The sequence below is a fragment of the Herpailurus yagouaroundi genome, unplaced genomic scaffold (assembly GCF_014898765.1).
Source record: "Herpailurus yagouaroundi ecotype Mexico unplaced genomic scaffold, PumYag 195, whole genome shotgun sequence".
Classification (NCBI taxonomy): Eukaryota; Metazoa; Chordata; class Mammalia; order Carnivora; family Felidae; genus Herpailurus; species Herpailurus yagouaroundi.
This window is the reverse complement of record NW_024412426.1, coordinates 10,173,128-10,189,833: the sequence shown is the minus strand read 5'-3', so window position 1 is coordinate 10,189,833 and position 16,706 is coordinate 10,173,128. Positions and strand designations below refer to the sequence as shown.

Genomic DNA, 16,706 nt, shown 5'->3' with positions numbered 1-16,706 from the left:
GACAAGCTGCATATTTTTTTTTAAGAGTTTTTGATTTTTCCTTGTCCCACCTTCACTTTTGTAATAAGGAAAAAACTCAGTTTTCCACCTTCTATGTAGGGAAAAACTCAGTTCTTCCATACTAGGACTCTCTTCCCTGGATGTCTCCTTTATTGCTCAAGCTTCTGACATTTCTGGTCACCAGTTGCATGGAGGTTTTTCCCCAAGACAAGCCCTTCTCTGTGACACTAGCTGGATGTCCTACAACTTAACTCAATTCTGCCACTACCTACCTGGAGATAGTACCAGATCCCACAGGTAAGGTCTCAGTCCCGCCAGCATGGCCCCCTCCCCCTACTCACACACATCTCAGGAGCCAGTAACAAGCCCAGGTTTGTCACCTGTGCTTTTGCCCAACCACCGGCTGTAGATCGGAGGTTCTAAAGACCCTTCCTTGGGTTTGATTAATGTGCTAGAGTGGCTCACAGAACTCAGGGAAATACCTATATTTACACTTACCTGTATTTACCAGCTTACTTTTTTTTTTTTAATGTTTATTTTATTTTTGAGAGAGAGGGGGTATGCAGAGACAGAGAGAGAAAGCAGGTCTGAAGCGGGCTCCACGCTGACAGCAGAGAGCCCGATGTGGGGCTTGAATTCATGAACTGCGAGATTGGGAATGACCTGAGCCAAAGTCTGGGGCTTAACTGACTGAGTCACCCAGGCGCCCCCATTTACTAGCTTATTAAAGGATATGGTAAAGGATATAGAGGAACAGCCAGATGAAGAGATACATAGGGTGAGGTCTGAGAGGGTCCCAAGCTTAGGAGCTTCTGTCCCCACGGAGTTCACATGTGTCACCTTCCCCATGTTGTATTCAGCACCCTGGAACCTCTCTGAACCCCCTACTACTGGAATATTATGATGGCTTCTTCACATAGGCAGACCAAATATTAACTCCTTTTCCAGCTCCCTCTTCTCTCTCTAGAGGATTGAGAGTGGGAGTAGGTAGGGACTGAAAATTCCAAGCTTCTAATCATGGCTTGATCTCTGCTGACCAGTTCCCATCCAGGAGCACCAAGAGTCATCTCATTTACAGCAAAAGACACTGCTATCACCCAGGAGATTCCAAAGGATGTGGGAACTGTGTGTCAGGAATCAGGGTCATAAACCAAATATCAGAACAATAGATGTTCCCAGTGCTCTTGTCACTTAGGAATTTACAAGGGTTTTAGGAATTCTGTGCCAGGAACCAGGGTCAGAGACCAATATGTGTGCACATATATATATATATATATTTTTTTTTTTTTCTATTATCTCATAACTTTCCTCCCCAAAGGAATTGTTAGACTTCCCCAAGAAAGAAAACTATGGCCAATGTTTCCTGGGTTCTAGTGTTATTTTACATCTATTATCTGACAACCCTGTGAGCTGAATAATATTATCTCCAGTTTAGAGATGTGTCGGTGGCCAGAGCAGTTGAGTAACCAACCCAAAGTCACCCAACTAGTAATGCTGGGGACAGGATTTGAACCTAGAGTCTATAAACTTATGCTCTATTGCCTCTTAGGCAAGCTCCATGTCTTAATTTAAGGAATTCCAAAGGCTTAATTTTGGTTGTTCATAGGTTATTATACATTTCTTTACCTATAGTTTCCTTCAAAGAGAAAACTCTACAATATCAATGAAATTGTTTCAAAACCGTGTCCTTTCTGCGACCCTGAAAGAGTCCAACACATGGTACATTTCTGTGAGCCAATTTCCTTTCTCCACTTCTGCAGGAGTTGATACTTGTCCCTTGGTTCCATTCATGTAGAACAAGACGGAGTGGTTCATTGGTTCACTGGGCACGCTGATTCAAGGAACAGGAAGGGTGACCAATTGTATCAGCTTCTTATTGCTGCTGCAATCAATTACCACAAACTTATCAGTTCAAAACAATGCAAAGTTATTGTCTTATAGTTCGGAAAGTCCTAAAACTATTGTTTTATAGTTCTTCCTGGAAGCTCTGGGGGAGATCTCCTTCCTTCCCCCTTCCAGCTTCCAGAAAACCGGTACCTTCTTGTCTCACAGTCCCTTCCTGCATTTTCAAACCTCTCACTGCCCTCTGCTTCCATTGTCACATCATCCCTGAATCTGGCCCTCCGGCATTCTCTCAGTGAGTACATTGGCCCCACCTGGAGAATCCAGGATCACCTCCCCATCTCACCCCATGGCAAGGTCCTTCATTTATGTCACAACTGCAAAGTCCCTCTGGCCATGTTCAGGTGACCTATTTACAGGTTCTGGGGATTAGGACGCAGACTTCTTTGGAGGCCTGGCTGTCATTCAGCACACCACACCAACCATCTCACTTTGCTGGGGACTGCGAGCCCTTCCAGGTCATGGAAACTTCAGTGTTGAAAGTAGGAAAGTTCCAGGCAAGCCTGGAAAGTTAGTTGCCCATAGCTGGGGGGGCCCTGGATTCAGGAAGATATTTTTACTGATTCATGGGAAAATAGAGAGGGAAGATGAACACAAGTAAGAAAGCTGTACGAGACACAGTGTTTTTCCAGTAACATTCTGAGGGGGAAAGTAACCTTTAACTTTTAAGCAGGCCCGTGCCGTGTGGCCCGGCCCTAGAGCCTCAGCAGGACCACATCTCTACAAAAGGGACCCTTCTCTGCCTGATGCGCTCTACTTGTTTTACTTGGTAAAAGCAAAGCTATTCCCTCGATAAACTCTACTTCAGAGCCTGAATTATCCCTAAATAAGAAGCCTGTGTGGTGAACTTGTGTTCAAAAAGATTAATGGTTAATAAAGTGTGAAATAACAGACGTGTAGTTAAAAATAGAGCCTGATTCCATGCAAATGACAGAAACCTGTCAAAAAACTACAGTGGGATTTTCACATCATGTGTGCTCTTCTGTCTTTATTCCTTCCCCCGCCTTTCCCCTCTCTCCCCCACCCCCACCCAGCCACCCACCCAGTTATATTTAGTATTACAGTCTGTGGGTTTTTAAAATAATTCTCCATGTGTTTATGAGTCTCACTGAAGGGAAAACCAGTTCACGCCATATTTTTGCATATATATTTAGCTTTCTATTTCTGAAGAAATAAATAGAAAAAAAAATCATTCCCAATAATGGGCGAATTCCAAGAAGTGTGGTTTGGAAAGAGTGGAGGCAGGGATCTGGGGAGCTTTTCCAGTGGACAGGATTCAAATGGAGAGGCCAGACTTCGGGGTGGGCACCTAGCAGCGGGGACACATGAGAGGTTCACCCTGGCTTGGTGGGTCAGAAGTGGCAGTCGTGGAAGTGAGGGCCATAAATCATTTCCTAGCTGTGAAGATGAAGGGACATGAATTCTCCCAAGCCAGAGGTAGTGGAGCAAGTAAGATGAGCAGTCATGAGAAGGGAACCATGCCGCTCTGTGCTACTCCCCGACAGCTGGTTCATCCTTGCACATAGAAGGGGCTGCAAAAGCCAGACACGTGGATGAAAATCCAGGCACCAGAGGAAATCCAGGTGTGCAAGGAGTTCCGGGAAGCATTACCCTCCCTGGTCAATTAAGGCAGCCTGAGGTGCATGCACTGGGGATGGGGGCAGATGGTGGGAGCAGACAGACGGTTAAGAGAACTGGATTCTGTGTCCAGGGTCGCTGGTCAGGGGGTGCAGGGCTGCCCTGAACATATGTCCGTTCAAGGGCCTCAGATGGACCCCCACAGGCATCCTGGGGACCCCGTCATCATCGCCTTGGGAAATGTAGCCTTCCTGAGTCAGAGAGATAGGAGTAAGCAGGTGAAGAAAAAACTGTGCTCTCATAACCTCAAGAGACTTTCTATTTCACTGCTTCTCTTACAGTTAAGAGTACCCGGTGAGGAGAGGAGGGACCATTGTTCTGGTGAATGTACATCTTCTCCGCCAGTTCCACTGAGATGTGATGGGAGCGTTGGTACATGGCTGGCTGGGGAGCAGGGCTGGCCAGCTCCTGGAAGAGCTAAGCCAATTGCTCCCCATGGAGACTGGGTCCATAACTAGCCTGCACTTATTACAGGGGGCCTGCAGCCCACTCAGCTAGCAGTGACCAAGGAATGGCCCGGTGGGCTTCCATGGTCCCACTCATGGGTCAATGTCAGACACAATGCTCCCTTTCGTACTTCTTTCAGATTCAAGTGGTTCGCTCACTTGAATACTGTCTTACGGCTTAGGTTAGACATCTCAGAGAGATAGGACCTGGTATGATCCATCGGTTCGCCCACCCAGGGGAACGTTGATCACCCAGCTCTCTGCTTCCCAAACACATTGGGACTGGAGGGGCTGGGAGTAGAAGGAGATCCAGGAGGGTGCTCCAGGTCACGTTGGGGAGGGCAAGACCCCCTTAGTGATGAGGCATAAAAACAGTATCATTGCTTTTCAGGCAAAGAAAGCCAAGCTCTAGAGCCTTCTGTAGGACCTGGAGACTCCATTCCTGATTCAGTCCATTTGCTCATGCCACCTTTTCCCCCTGGAATGAGTTTCTTTGTTCTGCTTTAAAAATCTAGGTTTTACTGTTGTTTGGGTGTGGCGAAGCCAACAGATCAGGGGACCATCGCCACTGAAAAGATAGTGACACTCACAGATCCCGAGAGTAGAGGGCACGTCTTGCTGCAGAAGGCCACACAGGGGAGGCACCAGTCAGGAGATTGAGGGAGCCAGGGAAACACAGGCCAGAGCCTTTATTGTGGTTTCCGCAGGAAGGAAGTGGGGAGGAAGGGGAATGAAGTTTACAGTTAGCTAGTATGAATACTTCCAGTGGTTCTGTGATGTAGAAGCTGTCTCTATTGGTTTGGTACCTGGTCCTGGGGTGATTAGGGCAGGTGGATGGGGCGGGGGAGGGGTGGCCCGCAAGAGAGCCACACAGAGGGTGTGTTTGTGGGTATGGGCTCTGAATTGGTTAGTTTGCATTTGAAAGGTGTGCTCTCGGGTGCGTTGTTTACTGTCTTTAGGATTTAGCTAACCCTGGGAGTGGTGTCCCCTTGAGGGCCAGCAAGGCTCCAGGTGTCCAAGCATCAGAAAACAGAAAAATAAAAAGACACCGTTAGTACGCCTTCCTCTTCTCTACTGTCAGGACCCAGCCCAAGTCTCATCTGTTCCAGGAAAGTTTCCCAGGCCACCTGATCCCATTGGGATCACTTTCTCCCATGAAATCCTATAGCATTTTGATGTTGCCGTTGTTCAGGTTTATATCCATTATCTAAGCAGAGCATATTGTGTCCCTGCATCAAAAACCAAAGATCCTTGGAAGTAGGGACTATGTCTTTTACTTCTCTATGTCTCCCACAGCACCACCTGGCACAGAGCCTTGAACATGAGAAATGCTCACTAAATTTTTGTTAAGGAATGTCCAAAGTTCAGTTTGCTAGGCCACAGGGATGGTTCCTTTAAAAGAAAAACAATTTCTAACCCCTGAGCAGGAAGAACCCTACTTTGTTTCTTCCCTTATGATCCAATAAACATTCTAATATTTAAATTAAAAAAAAACAACTCTAAATTTTAGAATGTGTACAAATCCAGATCATGATTGTGAAACTCACAAATAAGAAAAATTCAGGCAGTTCCAGCTGTGAATACAACTCAGAAAGGGTCATTTCTAATTGCAGCTGAAAAGGAAAAATGGAGTTAGTATCGATGCCCTGACCACAGTGTTTCCTCCACTAACTCTCTGGAAGAGGAGAATAGATTACACCCATCAGCTGGTTTCACTGTGTAGCCAGGAGGCAGACGAGACATGTCTGTCTCATGAATTATTATTAATGGACAAATCATCTGTGTTGTGTCTGTCCGTGGCTGGTAGGTACAGCACAGGCTGTCAGGAGGGGAGATTTACCTGGTTTAAAGTGGCCTGGAATGAGTTGTGAGACAATAGTGGATCCTCTTGGTGCTGAGGGCAGGAAAAAACAAGGCCACCCCATGGCATGGGCGCCTCCTCTGTGAATACAGGAGAAAGGAGGGTAGGCCAAATGGAGGATGGGTTGGACCTGAGTGTAAAATGTTAGAGGGATTTGGCTCTGCCTCTGGGGCAGAGCTGAGGGACAAAAATAGACCACATCTCGGGAAGCTTGGCATGAAATTAAATTCCAGGCCCTAGCTACAGCTTTGCCAGGAAACTACCTGCCAATGTCCAGAAATGCCCTTATCACGCAAAGTGGAGGTGGTGGTGGAGTTGGGGCGGGAGGAGAACTTCTTTTGCGGGGACCCTAATGTTGCAGGGGCTGCCGCACCTGTCTGTAGTCCCTCTCTATGCAAAATATAGTCTACAGGCCAGCAGCAGTGGTCCCTTCAGGAGTTTGCTGGAAATGCTGACTCTGGGGCAGGGCTGGGAGTAGTGTGAGGCCAAAGGGGAGAGCTCCCTCCAGTGCAAAAATTAAGGGGGGAATTCAAAAACTCAGTAATGGAGATAAATAACATTTAAAAAAATCAAAATTATTGCAAAATATCTATGGTGAACAAAATAAAGCAATTTTAAATGAAGACAGGATCTGACCCTGCACTTGAATGATCCTGCCCTTTCCCCCTCACCCTAATCCTGGTCCTGATCTCAGGCCCCACCCAGACCATTGGAATCAGAATCGACATTCTAACAAGATCCCTCAAGAGGATTCACATGCACATCAAAGTTTGAGAAACACTGTTTTGGACAATACCTCCGAAGCCATAACAACCCCAAATCTTGGAGTCCAGACAGCAACAAAAATGGAAAAGGCTGAAGAGAGAAAAGTTTTAGAAGCACCCAGCCCCACGAGTTTGCTTGTTCATTTGCCTAGATTTGCACACTACCACCTTACAATTGTGCCATGTTCCATAGTTTACTGTAAACTTAACAAAAAAATTTTATTTTGAAATACAGTTTCATAGGAAGTTGCAAAGATAGTACAGAGAGTTCCCCCATGCTCTCGACCTCTATTGGTTACATTTTATGTATCTATAGTACAATATGGAGGTGAGGAAATTGACATTGGTATAAAGTGTATCTATAGTTACATGTCATCTTATCACACATGTACATTCATGTAACCAACACAATTAAGATATAGAACTAGTCCCTTACCACGAAGATCTCCCTGGAGCTACAGCTTTCTAGTCACACCACCTCCATTCTCTGCCCCCACCCCTGTCCCTAACACTTGGCCATCACTAATCTGTATAATTTCTGAGACGGTTATGTAAATGGAATCATACAGTATTCAACCTTTTGCGATTGGCTTTTTTCCCCACACAGCACGATGACCTAGAGATCCATCCTAATTGTTGCTAGTTTTTTTCCTTTTTATTGCCAAGTAATATTCCACGCTATGCATATACCACTGTTTGTCTAACAATTTACCCATTGCAGGACATTTTATTTATTTACTGTATTTGGTTATTATAGGTAAGGCCAGTATGAATAACCATGTGCAGGTTTTTACATAGACATGTTTTTATTTCTCTTGGAAAAACATCCAAGAGTATAATTCCTGGGTTATATGATTGAGCATATTTAGTTGTTTTTTGTTTTTTTTTTTTAAGAAATTGCCAAACTGTTTGTCAGAGTAGCTTTTTGCCATTTTCCATTTCCACTGCAATGTAGGAGAAATCCAGTTTCTCCATGCCCTTGTCAGCAGTTGGTATTGTCATTATTTTCTCTTTTAGCCATTCTGACTGGTGAATTGGCAATATCTCCTTGTGGTCTTAATTTACATTTCTCTGATGCTTAGTGCTATTTAACATCATTTCATAGACTTATTTCTCATCCACATGTCTGATTTGGTGAAATGTCTCTTCACATTTTTGCCCATTTTCTAGTTGGATTGTTTGTTTTTTTTGTTTTTTAACTATTGCGCTCTAAGAGTCCTTTTTTTTTTTTTATTTTTTTTTCAACGTTTATTTATTTTTGGGACAGAGAGAGACAGAGCATGAACGGGGGAGGGGCAGAGAGAGAGAGGGAGACACAAAATCGGAAACAGGCTCCAGGCTCTGAGCCATCAGCCCAGAGCCCGACGCGGGGCTCGAACTCACAGACCGCGAGATCGTGACCTGGCTGAAGTCGGACGCTTAACCGACTGCGCCACCCAGGCGCCCCTAAGAGTCCTTTTTATATCCTAGACATGAATCCTCAAATATGTGGATCCTCCCAGTCTGTAACTTGGTTTTCCTTCTCTTAACAGGGTCTTTGACAGAGCAAAAGTTTTTAATTTTGTGAAAGTCCAATTTATTAGGTTATTTCTTTTATGCGTCGTGTTTTCAGCATCATGTCTGTCTTCACCAAGCCCCATGCCCAAAGATTTTTCTCCCACGTTTTCATTTAAGTTTCTATTGTATGTAATTTAAATCTATGATCCATTTTGAGTTAATTTTTCTATAGGGTAAGAGATTTAGGTTGACTTAGGGGTTTTTTTGTTGTTGTTCTTGTTTATTTTTGTCTTTGGCTGTCCAGTTGTTTCTGCATCATTTATTGAAAAGACTATCCTTCCTTTATTGAATTATTTTTACACCTTCGTCAAAATGCAGTTGGCCATACGTATGTGGAGCTATTTCTAGACTGTATTCTGTTTCATTGATTTATGTGTCAGCCTCTCTGCCAATACCTCACAGTCTTGATTACTATAGCTATAAAAAAAGACTTAAAATTTGGATAGATTGATTTCCCTACTTTCTCATTTTTTTTTTTAAGTTTTAACTATTCTAGTTCCTTTCCCTTTCCATGTACATTTTAGAATTATTTTGCCTGTATTTACACAAAAGAATTTTGCTGGAATGTTGATAGGAAGTGCATTTCATTTACATATTGGTTTGGAGATAATTAATATCTTGCTATGTTATGTCTTCTAATCCATAAACATGGTGTGTTTCTACATTTATTTAGATCTTCCTTGATTTTTTTTAATCAGCAGGTTGTAGTTTTTAGCATGTAAGTTCTGTATATGCTTTATTATATTTATATTTAAGTATTTCTTTTTTTTTTTAGTGGTCTATTTTGTGGTCTTTTATAAGTGGTCTTGTGTTCTTAATTTCAGTTTCCACATGTTTGTTGCTAGCATACAAAAATACAATTAACTTTCTTTTGTTGATCTTGTGTCTTATGATCTTTCTGAACTCATTTATTAACTCTAAGAATTCCCTTGTAGATTTCTTGGGATTTCTAAGTAGACTTTTATGCCATATGTGAATAGAGATAGTTGTGTTTTTTTTTTTCTTTTTGATCTTGATGACTTTTCTTTTTCTTGCCTTCAAGTACTATATTGAACAGCAGTGGTGACAGCAGATATCCCTGCCTTGTTCCTGATTTTAGGGAGAAAGCATTCTATCTTTTGCCTTTAAGTATGACATTTGCTGTAGTTTTTTAAGGATGTTTCTTATGTTGAGGAAGTTCCTTTCTATTCCTCATATTCTGAGTTTTTATCATGAATGAATTTTGAATTTTGTCAGCTGTTTTTTCTGCATCAATTGATACAATCATGTGAATTTTCTTCTTTATATTGTTAATTTGGGGAATCACATTAAATGATTTTTCAGATATTGAAACATCATGCCTGAAATACATGCCAATTGGCTATCGTGTATTATTCTATGTATAGCTGGATTCTATTTGCTAATATTTTGCTAATGATTTTTGCATATTTTGTACTCTCTTTGCCTGGCATTGGTATCAGGGTAATCCTGGCTTCATGAAATAAATTGGAAAGTGTTCTTCTTTTGTCTATTTTCTGCAAGGGACTCTAGACTTGTTTCGTTTTTAAAATTTCAGCTTTACTGAGGTATAATTGGCATATAAAATTTAAGATACTTAAAGCATACATTGTGGTGATTTGATAGACACAGACATTGTGAAAGGACTCTACACATCTAGTTTATTAACACACCCATCACTTCACATACTTTTTTTGTGTGTGAGAACATTTTGGTTCTACTCTCTTAGCAAATTTCAATTATACAATACAATGTCATTGTGGTGTTGTGAATTATAAAAAGCACCTATCTGGTTGTCATCCACAGTTCCTGGCCCACAGCTCTCAAAGCCTTTGAAATGAGAGCAAGAAGAGCATATTTTGTTATAATATTTGGTCTTTTTTTCTCAGTTCCTGAAAATGCTTCAGAACCATAAACGCGAAATGGGTGTCTTGTTATTCATAGGAAACCCCTCTCCGCCACAACTAGGTTTATGTTAATGAAGCGACTTTTGGAAACACCTAAGGATGGAGGCTCCTGGCCAGGGAAATGAGCTATAAATAGAGGGTTGGGACTTTCAGTCTCACCCCCTGATTTCTGGGGAGGTGACTTGGCTTGAGGCTGACTCAATCATCAATGGCTACTGAGTTAATCAATTATGCCCATATGATGAAGCCTCCATAAAATCCCCAAAAGGAGGGCATTAGGAGAACTTCTAGTTTGGGGAACCAGAATGCTTCCATTTACCTTTATGCTGGATCCTAAACACCATGAGACCCCAAATTCCACAAAGGCAGAGGCTCCTTTGTTTGGGACCCTGCCCGGTGTATCTCTTCATCTGGCTGTTGATTTGTATTCTTTAATATCCTTTGTAATAAATTGAGTGAGTAAATGAGCTTCCTGAGTTCTGTGAGCTGCTGTAGCAAATTAATCAAACCCAAGGTGGTGACGGTGGGAACCCCTGATTTATAGCCAGGTGGTCAGAAGTATAGGTGACAATCTGGCCTTGCAATTTGGTATCTGAAGGGGAGGAGGCAGTCAGTCTTGTAGGGCTGAACCCTTAACCTATGGGGACAGATACTATCTCTAAGTAGATAGTGTCAGAATTGAGTTGGACTGTAGGATACCTGCTAGTGTCTGAGAATTGCTTCGTGGTGTGGCTAACACACAAACACATACACGTTAAAATTGGGAGTTAAAACCATTTTAGTTTTCAACTACAGTTAGCATGTTTTATATTAGATCCATCTGTAGCTTTGTTTTAAACTCTTCTTTAAATGTTTAATAGAATTCTCCAGTGAAACTATGTGGGGGTTGTGCACCTTTATATTGAGAATTTGATTTGATTTTCGTAGCAACCTTGCAAAGGCATTTTACAGATATGGAAGCTTAAGGCTCGGAGAAATGAAGTGGCTTACCCAAGATCTAGACATCTTCTGATTCCAAGTTCAGTATTGTTTCCACAAAACCACACTTCCTGAGTTAGATGTCACTAGGCAGACTCTTCAGGCATTTGGAATCTTTTTGAGAAACAAGGAAAGAGAATAATCATATCTGTTCCTGGCCACTTGTGTTTAGCTGGGTGCCAGCTCTTTCTTGCTTGACATTACATTCAAGTTAGGGGATAATCAGGCAACTAATGAATTGCTGGGTATAAAACCTAGTACTATTAGCACAATCATAAAGGTGCAGGCTACGAGATTGATGACACATACATTGACACATCCCTCTGCAAAGTCTCAGAAGCAAAGCAAACAAAAATGTCTGAAGAGAGAAGGAAATCCTACTTTCGCAGTCCCTGGACATTCCCTGGGAAGTTTCGATGGGTCATCTCCCTCCTCCATCCCTCAAGACCTGACCCCATATTTCCCACTAGGAATGACTATCTTGTTTAAGATAGGATTTTTCACCACCTTCACACTCCCTTCTGCGAGTGAATTTTCTTCCAACTCAGAGCATGTCACTTCCTTGTTTAATAGCCTTCCTCGATTCTCTGTTGTCTGTACTTCTCAACTTTATGGTTGTTGTCTATGTATGCCTATGGTTCTCAAATTTCAGAGAACAGAAGAATCACCCAGGGACACTAATGGAAAATGTAGACTCTTAAGTCCTAACCCCAGAGATTTTGATTCAGTAACTCTGGACTAAGACCCAGGAGTCTATATTTTAATAACCTCCTCCTAATGATTCCCGTGTAAGTGGTCCAAGGAATATTGTTGACCAGATAGCAATCACTGGCATAAAAGTTGTAGTACTTGGCCTGGCTTTCGGGGCCCCCTGAAGTTTGATTCCAACTTGCTTGGTCAATAGTACTCCTCCCTCACCCTCACCCTTACCCCTACCAGGCCTCCTATAGACCAAAATAATGGGTAAGACTGAACCATTTGGCTAGAGTGCTTTGGAAAGGCAAACTTAATCTCTCCTGTCCCTTATTCTGGAATAGAATACATGGAAAATGTCAGTGTGCATTGCTGTAGTTAAGGGTATTGTAATATATTTGTTTCAGTTAATTATACATATACATGGGTATGTACTATGTCAGGATATGAAATGTATTTCTTACTGTGGGAGTACTACAGCAATAACATTGAAAGCCATAGCTACAGAACTCACCCACTTTGCCTCTCATTGGATCCATCAGGACAGCCTTCTGTTTCTCCATTATTGTGAACCTTTGGAGAATAATAAATACTCTTACCATAAGATCCAGCCATTGCACTCCTAGATACTTACCCAATCGAATTGAAAACCATGTCCATGCAAAAACGTGCACATCAATGTTACATCTGTTTTTTTCATAATCAGTGAAAACTGGAAACAACCAAGATGTCCTTCACTTGGTGAATGGATCGACACATGGTACAAATGGATAAACAAATTGTAATACATCCAGACAATGGAATATCATTCAGCAATGAAGAAAAAATGAGATATCAAGCCACAAAACTACATGGAGGAAACTTAAAAGCATACTGTCAAGTGAAAGAAACCAGTCTGAAGAGGCCACCTTCTGTATGATCTGCTTGGTGTTTTGGAAAAGGCAGAACTAGAGAAGTGATAAAAAGATCAGTGGTTACCAGTGGCTGTGGGGGGGCGGGGGGGAGAGGTATGAATAGGTGTGGAGCACTGTGGACTTTGAGCGTAGGGAAGCTATTCTTTATGCAACTGCAATGGTGAATACATGTCATTATGCATTTGTCAAAACCCAAAGACTCTACAACACAGAGTGTCTCTTCGTGGGAACTATGGCCTATAGTTAATTAATCATAATGCATCAGTATGGACTCATCAAGAGTAACAAATGTACCACACTCATGCAAGATATTAATAATAGGGGAAAACCGTGTCGGGGCAAGATAAGAAAGAAGGTGCGGGCTGAGTATATAGAACTCTGCATACTATCTGCTCAATTATTCTTTAAATTCAAAGCTTTGCTAAAGAATAAAGTCCATTAATTTTTTTTTTTACGAAACTAAGAGATTTCACATTGAAAGAAAAAAAAGGCAAATGTGATGAGAATTATTTTTGAGTTGTAAGAGAGCCAACAAGGAAATCCTGGAAACTTGCTTGTGAACTACACAGCCAGCCTCGCCACTCAAGACCCCCTTAATCCCTCGCCTGTCAAATAAGTCCAGGCCACATTTCCTCAGCAGTATAAGCTCGGGCCCTGTTGGGTTTGCACGCTGAACCCCTTTGGAAGTCAGAACCAAAATTTTCATGCCCTTCCTCGTCTTCTAGATTTTCTCATGGAAATGAGATTGGGCTTGTCTGGTAAATTTGAAAAAGCAGCATCACGAACTCCTTGCAAAGGAAAAAAAGCTTTTCTGTGTCCGAAGTTTTCTCAATCAACTATAATGATGGCTTTCCTGTTAATTCTCCCTAATTATGTAGGAGGCCTTTTAAGTTTGTTTTGGCGGTTTTTCTCTTCTGAGAGAAGGCCATCAGCCCACCTTTCATATTATAAGAAGGTGGTGGCAGTTACTGCTTCCCCTTCCTCCTTTTAAGCCACTCGTCCATTTTAGAATTTCTGTGAGTGATCACAGGTGTAAATTCCCATTTGTCCCTGGAGTGGCTCTCAGTGAGGTGATTGTTCTAAATCCCTCTAAGCTACCCACTCGTCAAGCAGAGGACCTTTACAATTGGACGAATCCCCTATTGTAAAGCCTTTTGCTTTGGGGGCCAGAGTCTCGCTCCATAACCTTTTTGAATCACCAACATAACTTCAAAAATTGTCACTTTCCATTTAAATGGCAAGAAAGCTTGTCAGGACATAAACCCTACAGAGAGGGAATGTATTGATTTCAATGATCACCTTTAATCCACACCTTTCCTCTTTATAACGTGTGGTTTTCTTCTCTTAATTAGAAAGAGCCAGGGATTATCTGCACAAAACTGGAAGGTTTATTGTGATTGGTGGGATCGTCTCTCCTGTCCACGACTCCTATGGAAAACAGGTGGGTTCCTCCTTCACCCTCTCTAACCTGATGGCTCCTCTGGCTGCCCCTGCTGCCATCTCCACTTCACTCCCTGGAAACACAAGATGCCCAAGAGCTGGCGTCCTGCTCCCATCTCTGAACCACAGTCAGACCTGGGCGGGTGGGGGCCGGGCGGCAGCTGGCAGGAACAGCTGCCCGTGACCGCGGCTGCGCGCAGCTCCAGGCCCCATCGGCACTCATTAGCAGCAGAGCGGGCACACCCGCTGGGGGCCAAGAGTGACTTGGCATGGAAGCCACCCTGGCAGCTGGTGATGGGCTGGGCAAGTCTTTCCCAGATTTTAGGAGGAAAAGACCTATCTCTGCCTCTTACGCTCTGGTTTAAAATTCCTTTCCTTGTCGCTCCCTCCTTGCCTCATGTCTGGGAAAATCTAGGGGTCCTCCCGGCATTTCCATCCCCCTCCTTCCCCAGATACACCTCACACCTCTGGGGAGGTCATCCAACCAGCCAGCTTGAGCCCAGAGACAAGGCAACGTTTGCCTGGTTAAGTCTCGTCCCTGTGCCGGACACAAGTTGGCCACTTCATCGGAGAGGTCCACCTACTGACCCTGTCAGGAGTGATGTACTCCCACGCCCTCCATTCCTTTTCTTTTCCCTCCGCCCCTCCCTGTGTGTCTCTGTGGCAGATGGACTTGCAGGGCGGCCACACCCTCCTTCCCTGTCACCACTGACAAATGGCTGCCCTTGAATAACCGGGCGGCTAGGGATGGCGTCTCAAGGGCGGCTGTGGGGAGTGGAGCCAGCCTCCTGGTGATTGCTCTGTTGCTCCCCAGGGCCTTGTGTCAAGCCGACACCGTCTCATCATGTGTCAGCTGGCCGTCCAGAATTCCGACTGGATCAGGTAGGGCTGGCCTGGTGTGTGTGGATCAGGTGGGTGGCCCTGGGCCTCACTGGGGGTGAGTGCAGGAGGAGGAGGCGTCCTCTCAGCCATTTGGATCCCACAGGTGTGGGGAGGCCAGCCCAGACGTTAGCCACTGTGGAGGGAATAATTATACTGACCTTCAGAGGTGGCCCAACTGAGAGCTCTATCTTTTAACCAAGCCATAACGCCCACCAAACTGAAGAGGGAAGCTTCAGTGTTGATTCTGCCCCGGGACTTTTGGATCCAGTATTCCTGAAGCATCATTGGATTTAGGGTGAGGCCTGGCCAGGAAATCCGAAAGGCCTCTCCACTTTCTTCCCCAGTTGCTTCCTGCGAACTCTACCTTTTAAGGGAACATTCCCTGGCCCTGGCTATTTCCCCTTCCGGGACTCTGGCTCCCTAGGGCTCCAGGCTGACCGTGGCACAGAGGCACTGCAAGCGAGCACTCAAGGCCTTTCCCTCATACTCTGGGCACAGTCCTCACTGAGATGGCAGACACCATTATCTGCACGGCTTGCCTTGTAATTAAAGCGAGGCTCCTCCACTAGTTATGCTAATTACGCTCCCCAAAGTTCCTACGGTTATCATTTGCATGAGAAAATGGCGTTTAAAAAAAATAATGGCGCACCATTTGTACCGTAATATCTCCCCCTGGAAAAAAATAAGCAGCACCTAGAGGTTTCCGTGAAAGGAGGGAAACGAAGAAAAGCTGACCTCAGAATGAGACGGAAGAGACGGGCTGGGCGGGAAGGAGAGCAGTGAAGTGAAAATTAAATAGTGATCCTCACCATTTGTGTGCAGTGATTTGTGTAAGAAACCCTCGCCCTTTACAGACTATCTCATCCCCTGAAGATGTAGGTTGGGTCGAGAGACAGCTGCCTTCTCTCTGATGAGAGACATGCCCGGAGAAGTCGAGGGGTTTGAGCATGTACAACACATCTGTGGTCAAGTTAGGGATAGAAGCGAGGCCTTTACACATTCTGGCTCCCGATCTTCTGGGGAAAGCGGGGTCCAGGGGGGAAATACTGGGCAGGAGGTCTATCCTGATTGGATGTGATTAGAAGATCCTGAAATAATTGCTTCATTCATTCATCGAATGTTCACCCAGCACTTCCCACCTGCACTGCTCTAGGCAATTGAGAGAAGGCAGAATTCTAAGAACTGAGATCACTAGCAAGGCTCAGGTAGCTCTAGAGATAAGGGCTGAGCCCCAGGACTTGGCCAGTATGGTGTCTGCCTGTCTCAGGGGAGGCGGTGGTTAGGGGTATGGGGAGCCTGACACACAGGCTGACTCTCAGGGGTTTTTGGTTAGGGAGATCTTACCCCTGGGAAGCTTAGGTGCGTGTGCATGGTGGGAGGTGGGCAGGGAATGCTCAACTGCTTAGGAAATGTTTGAGAAATATCCCAATTTACCAGTTCATTAAGTTGGCAATTAAGCCCGAGTGCTGCATCAGTCTGGGGCTGGATCCCTGCTCATTTCACATCTGCGTGTACAGGAGGGGTGGACCAGCACGCGGGTCTGCACCTCTCAGTCTGACTGATATACCGCCCCCCCCCCATGCCCACAAGGCCCCCCACCTGCACAGGGAGGCAGACAGGGGCCGATTCCCCAAGTCAGATATCTGCAGCCACCACTCAACAAGGGCCTGGCTTTTAATCCTGATCACAATCCTAGAAGGCCCAGAGGAGAATTTCCATCTCGTGGG

The 16,706-nt window shown here is 44.2% G+C and overlaps 1 protein-coding gene across 2 annotated transcripts in view; it reads left to right on the top strand.

Moving 5' to 3' along the window:
- Positions 1-16,706, top strand: part of NMNAT2 (nicotinamide nucleotide adenylyltransferase 2) — a 149,315-nt gene that overhangs the window by 99,383 nt on the left and 33,226 nt on the right. For both annotated transcript variants that reach the window (XM_040446549.1, XM_040446550.1), the window contains exons 2-3: positions 14,010-14,098; positions 14,912-14,979. In XM_040446549.1, coding sequence (XP_040302483.1) covers positions 14,010-14,098; positions 14,912-14,979 — 157 coding nt within the window. The remainder of the gene's footprint in view (positions 1-14,009; positions 14,099-14,911; positions 14,980-16,706) is intronic.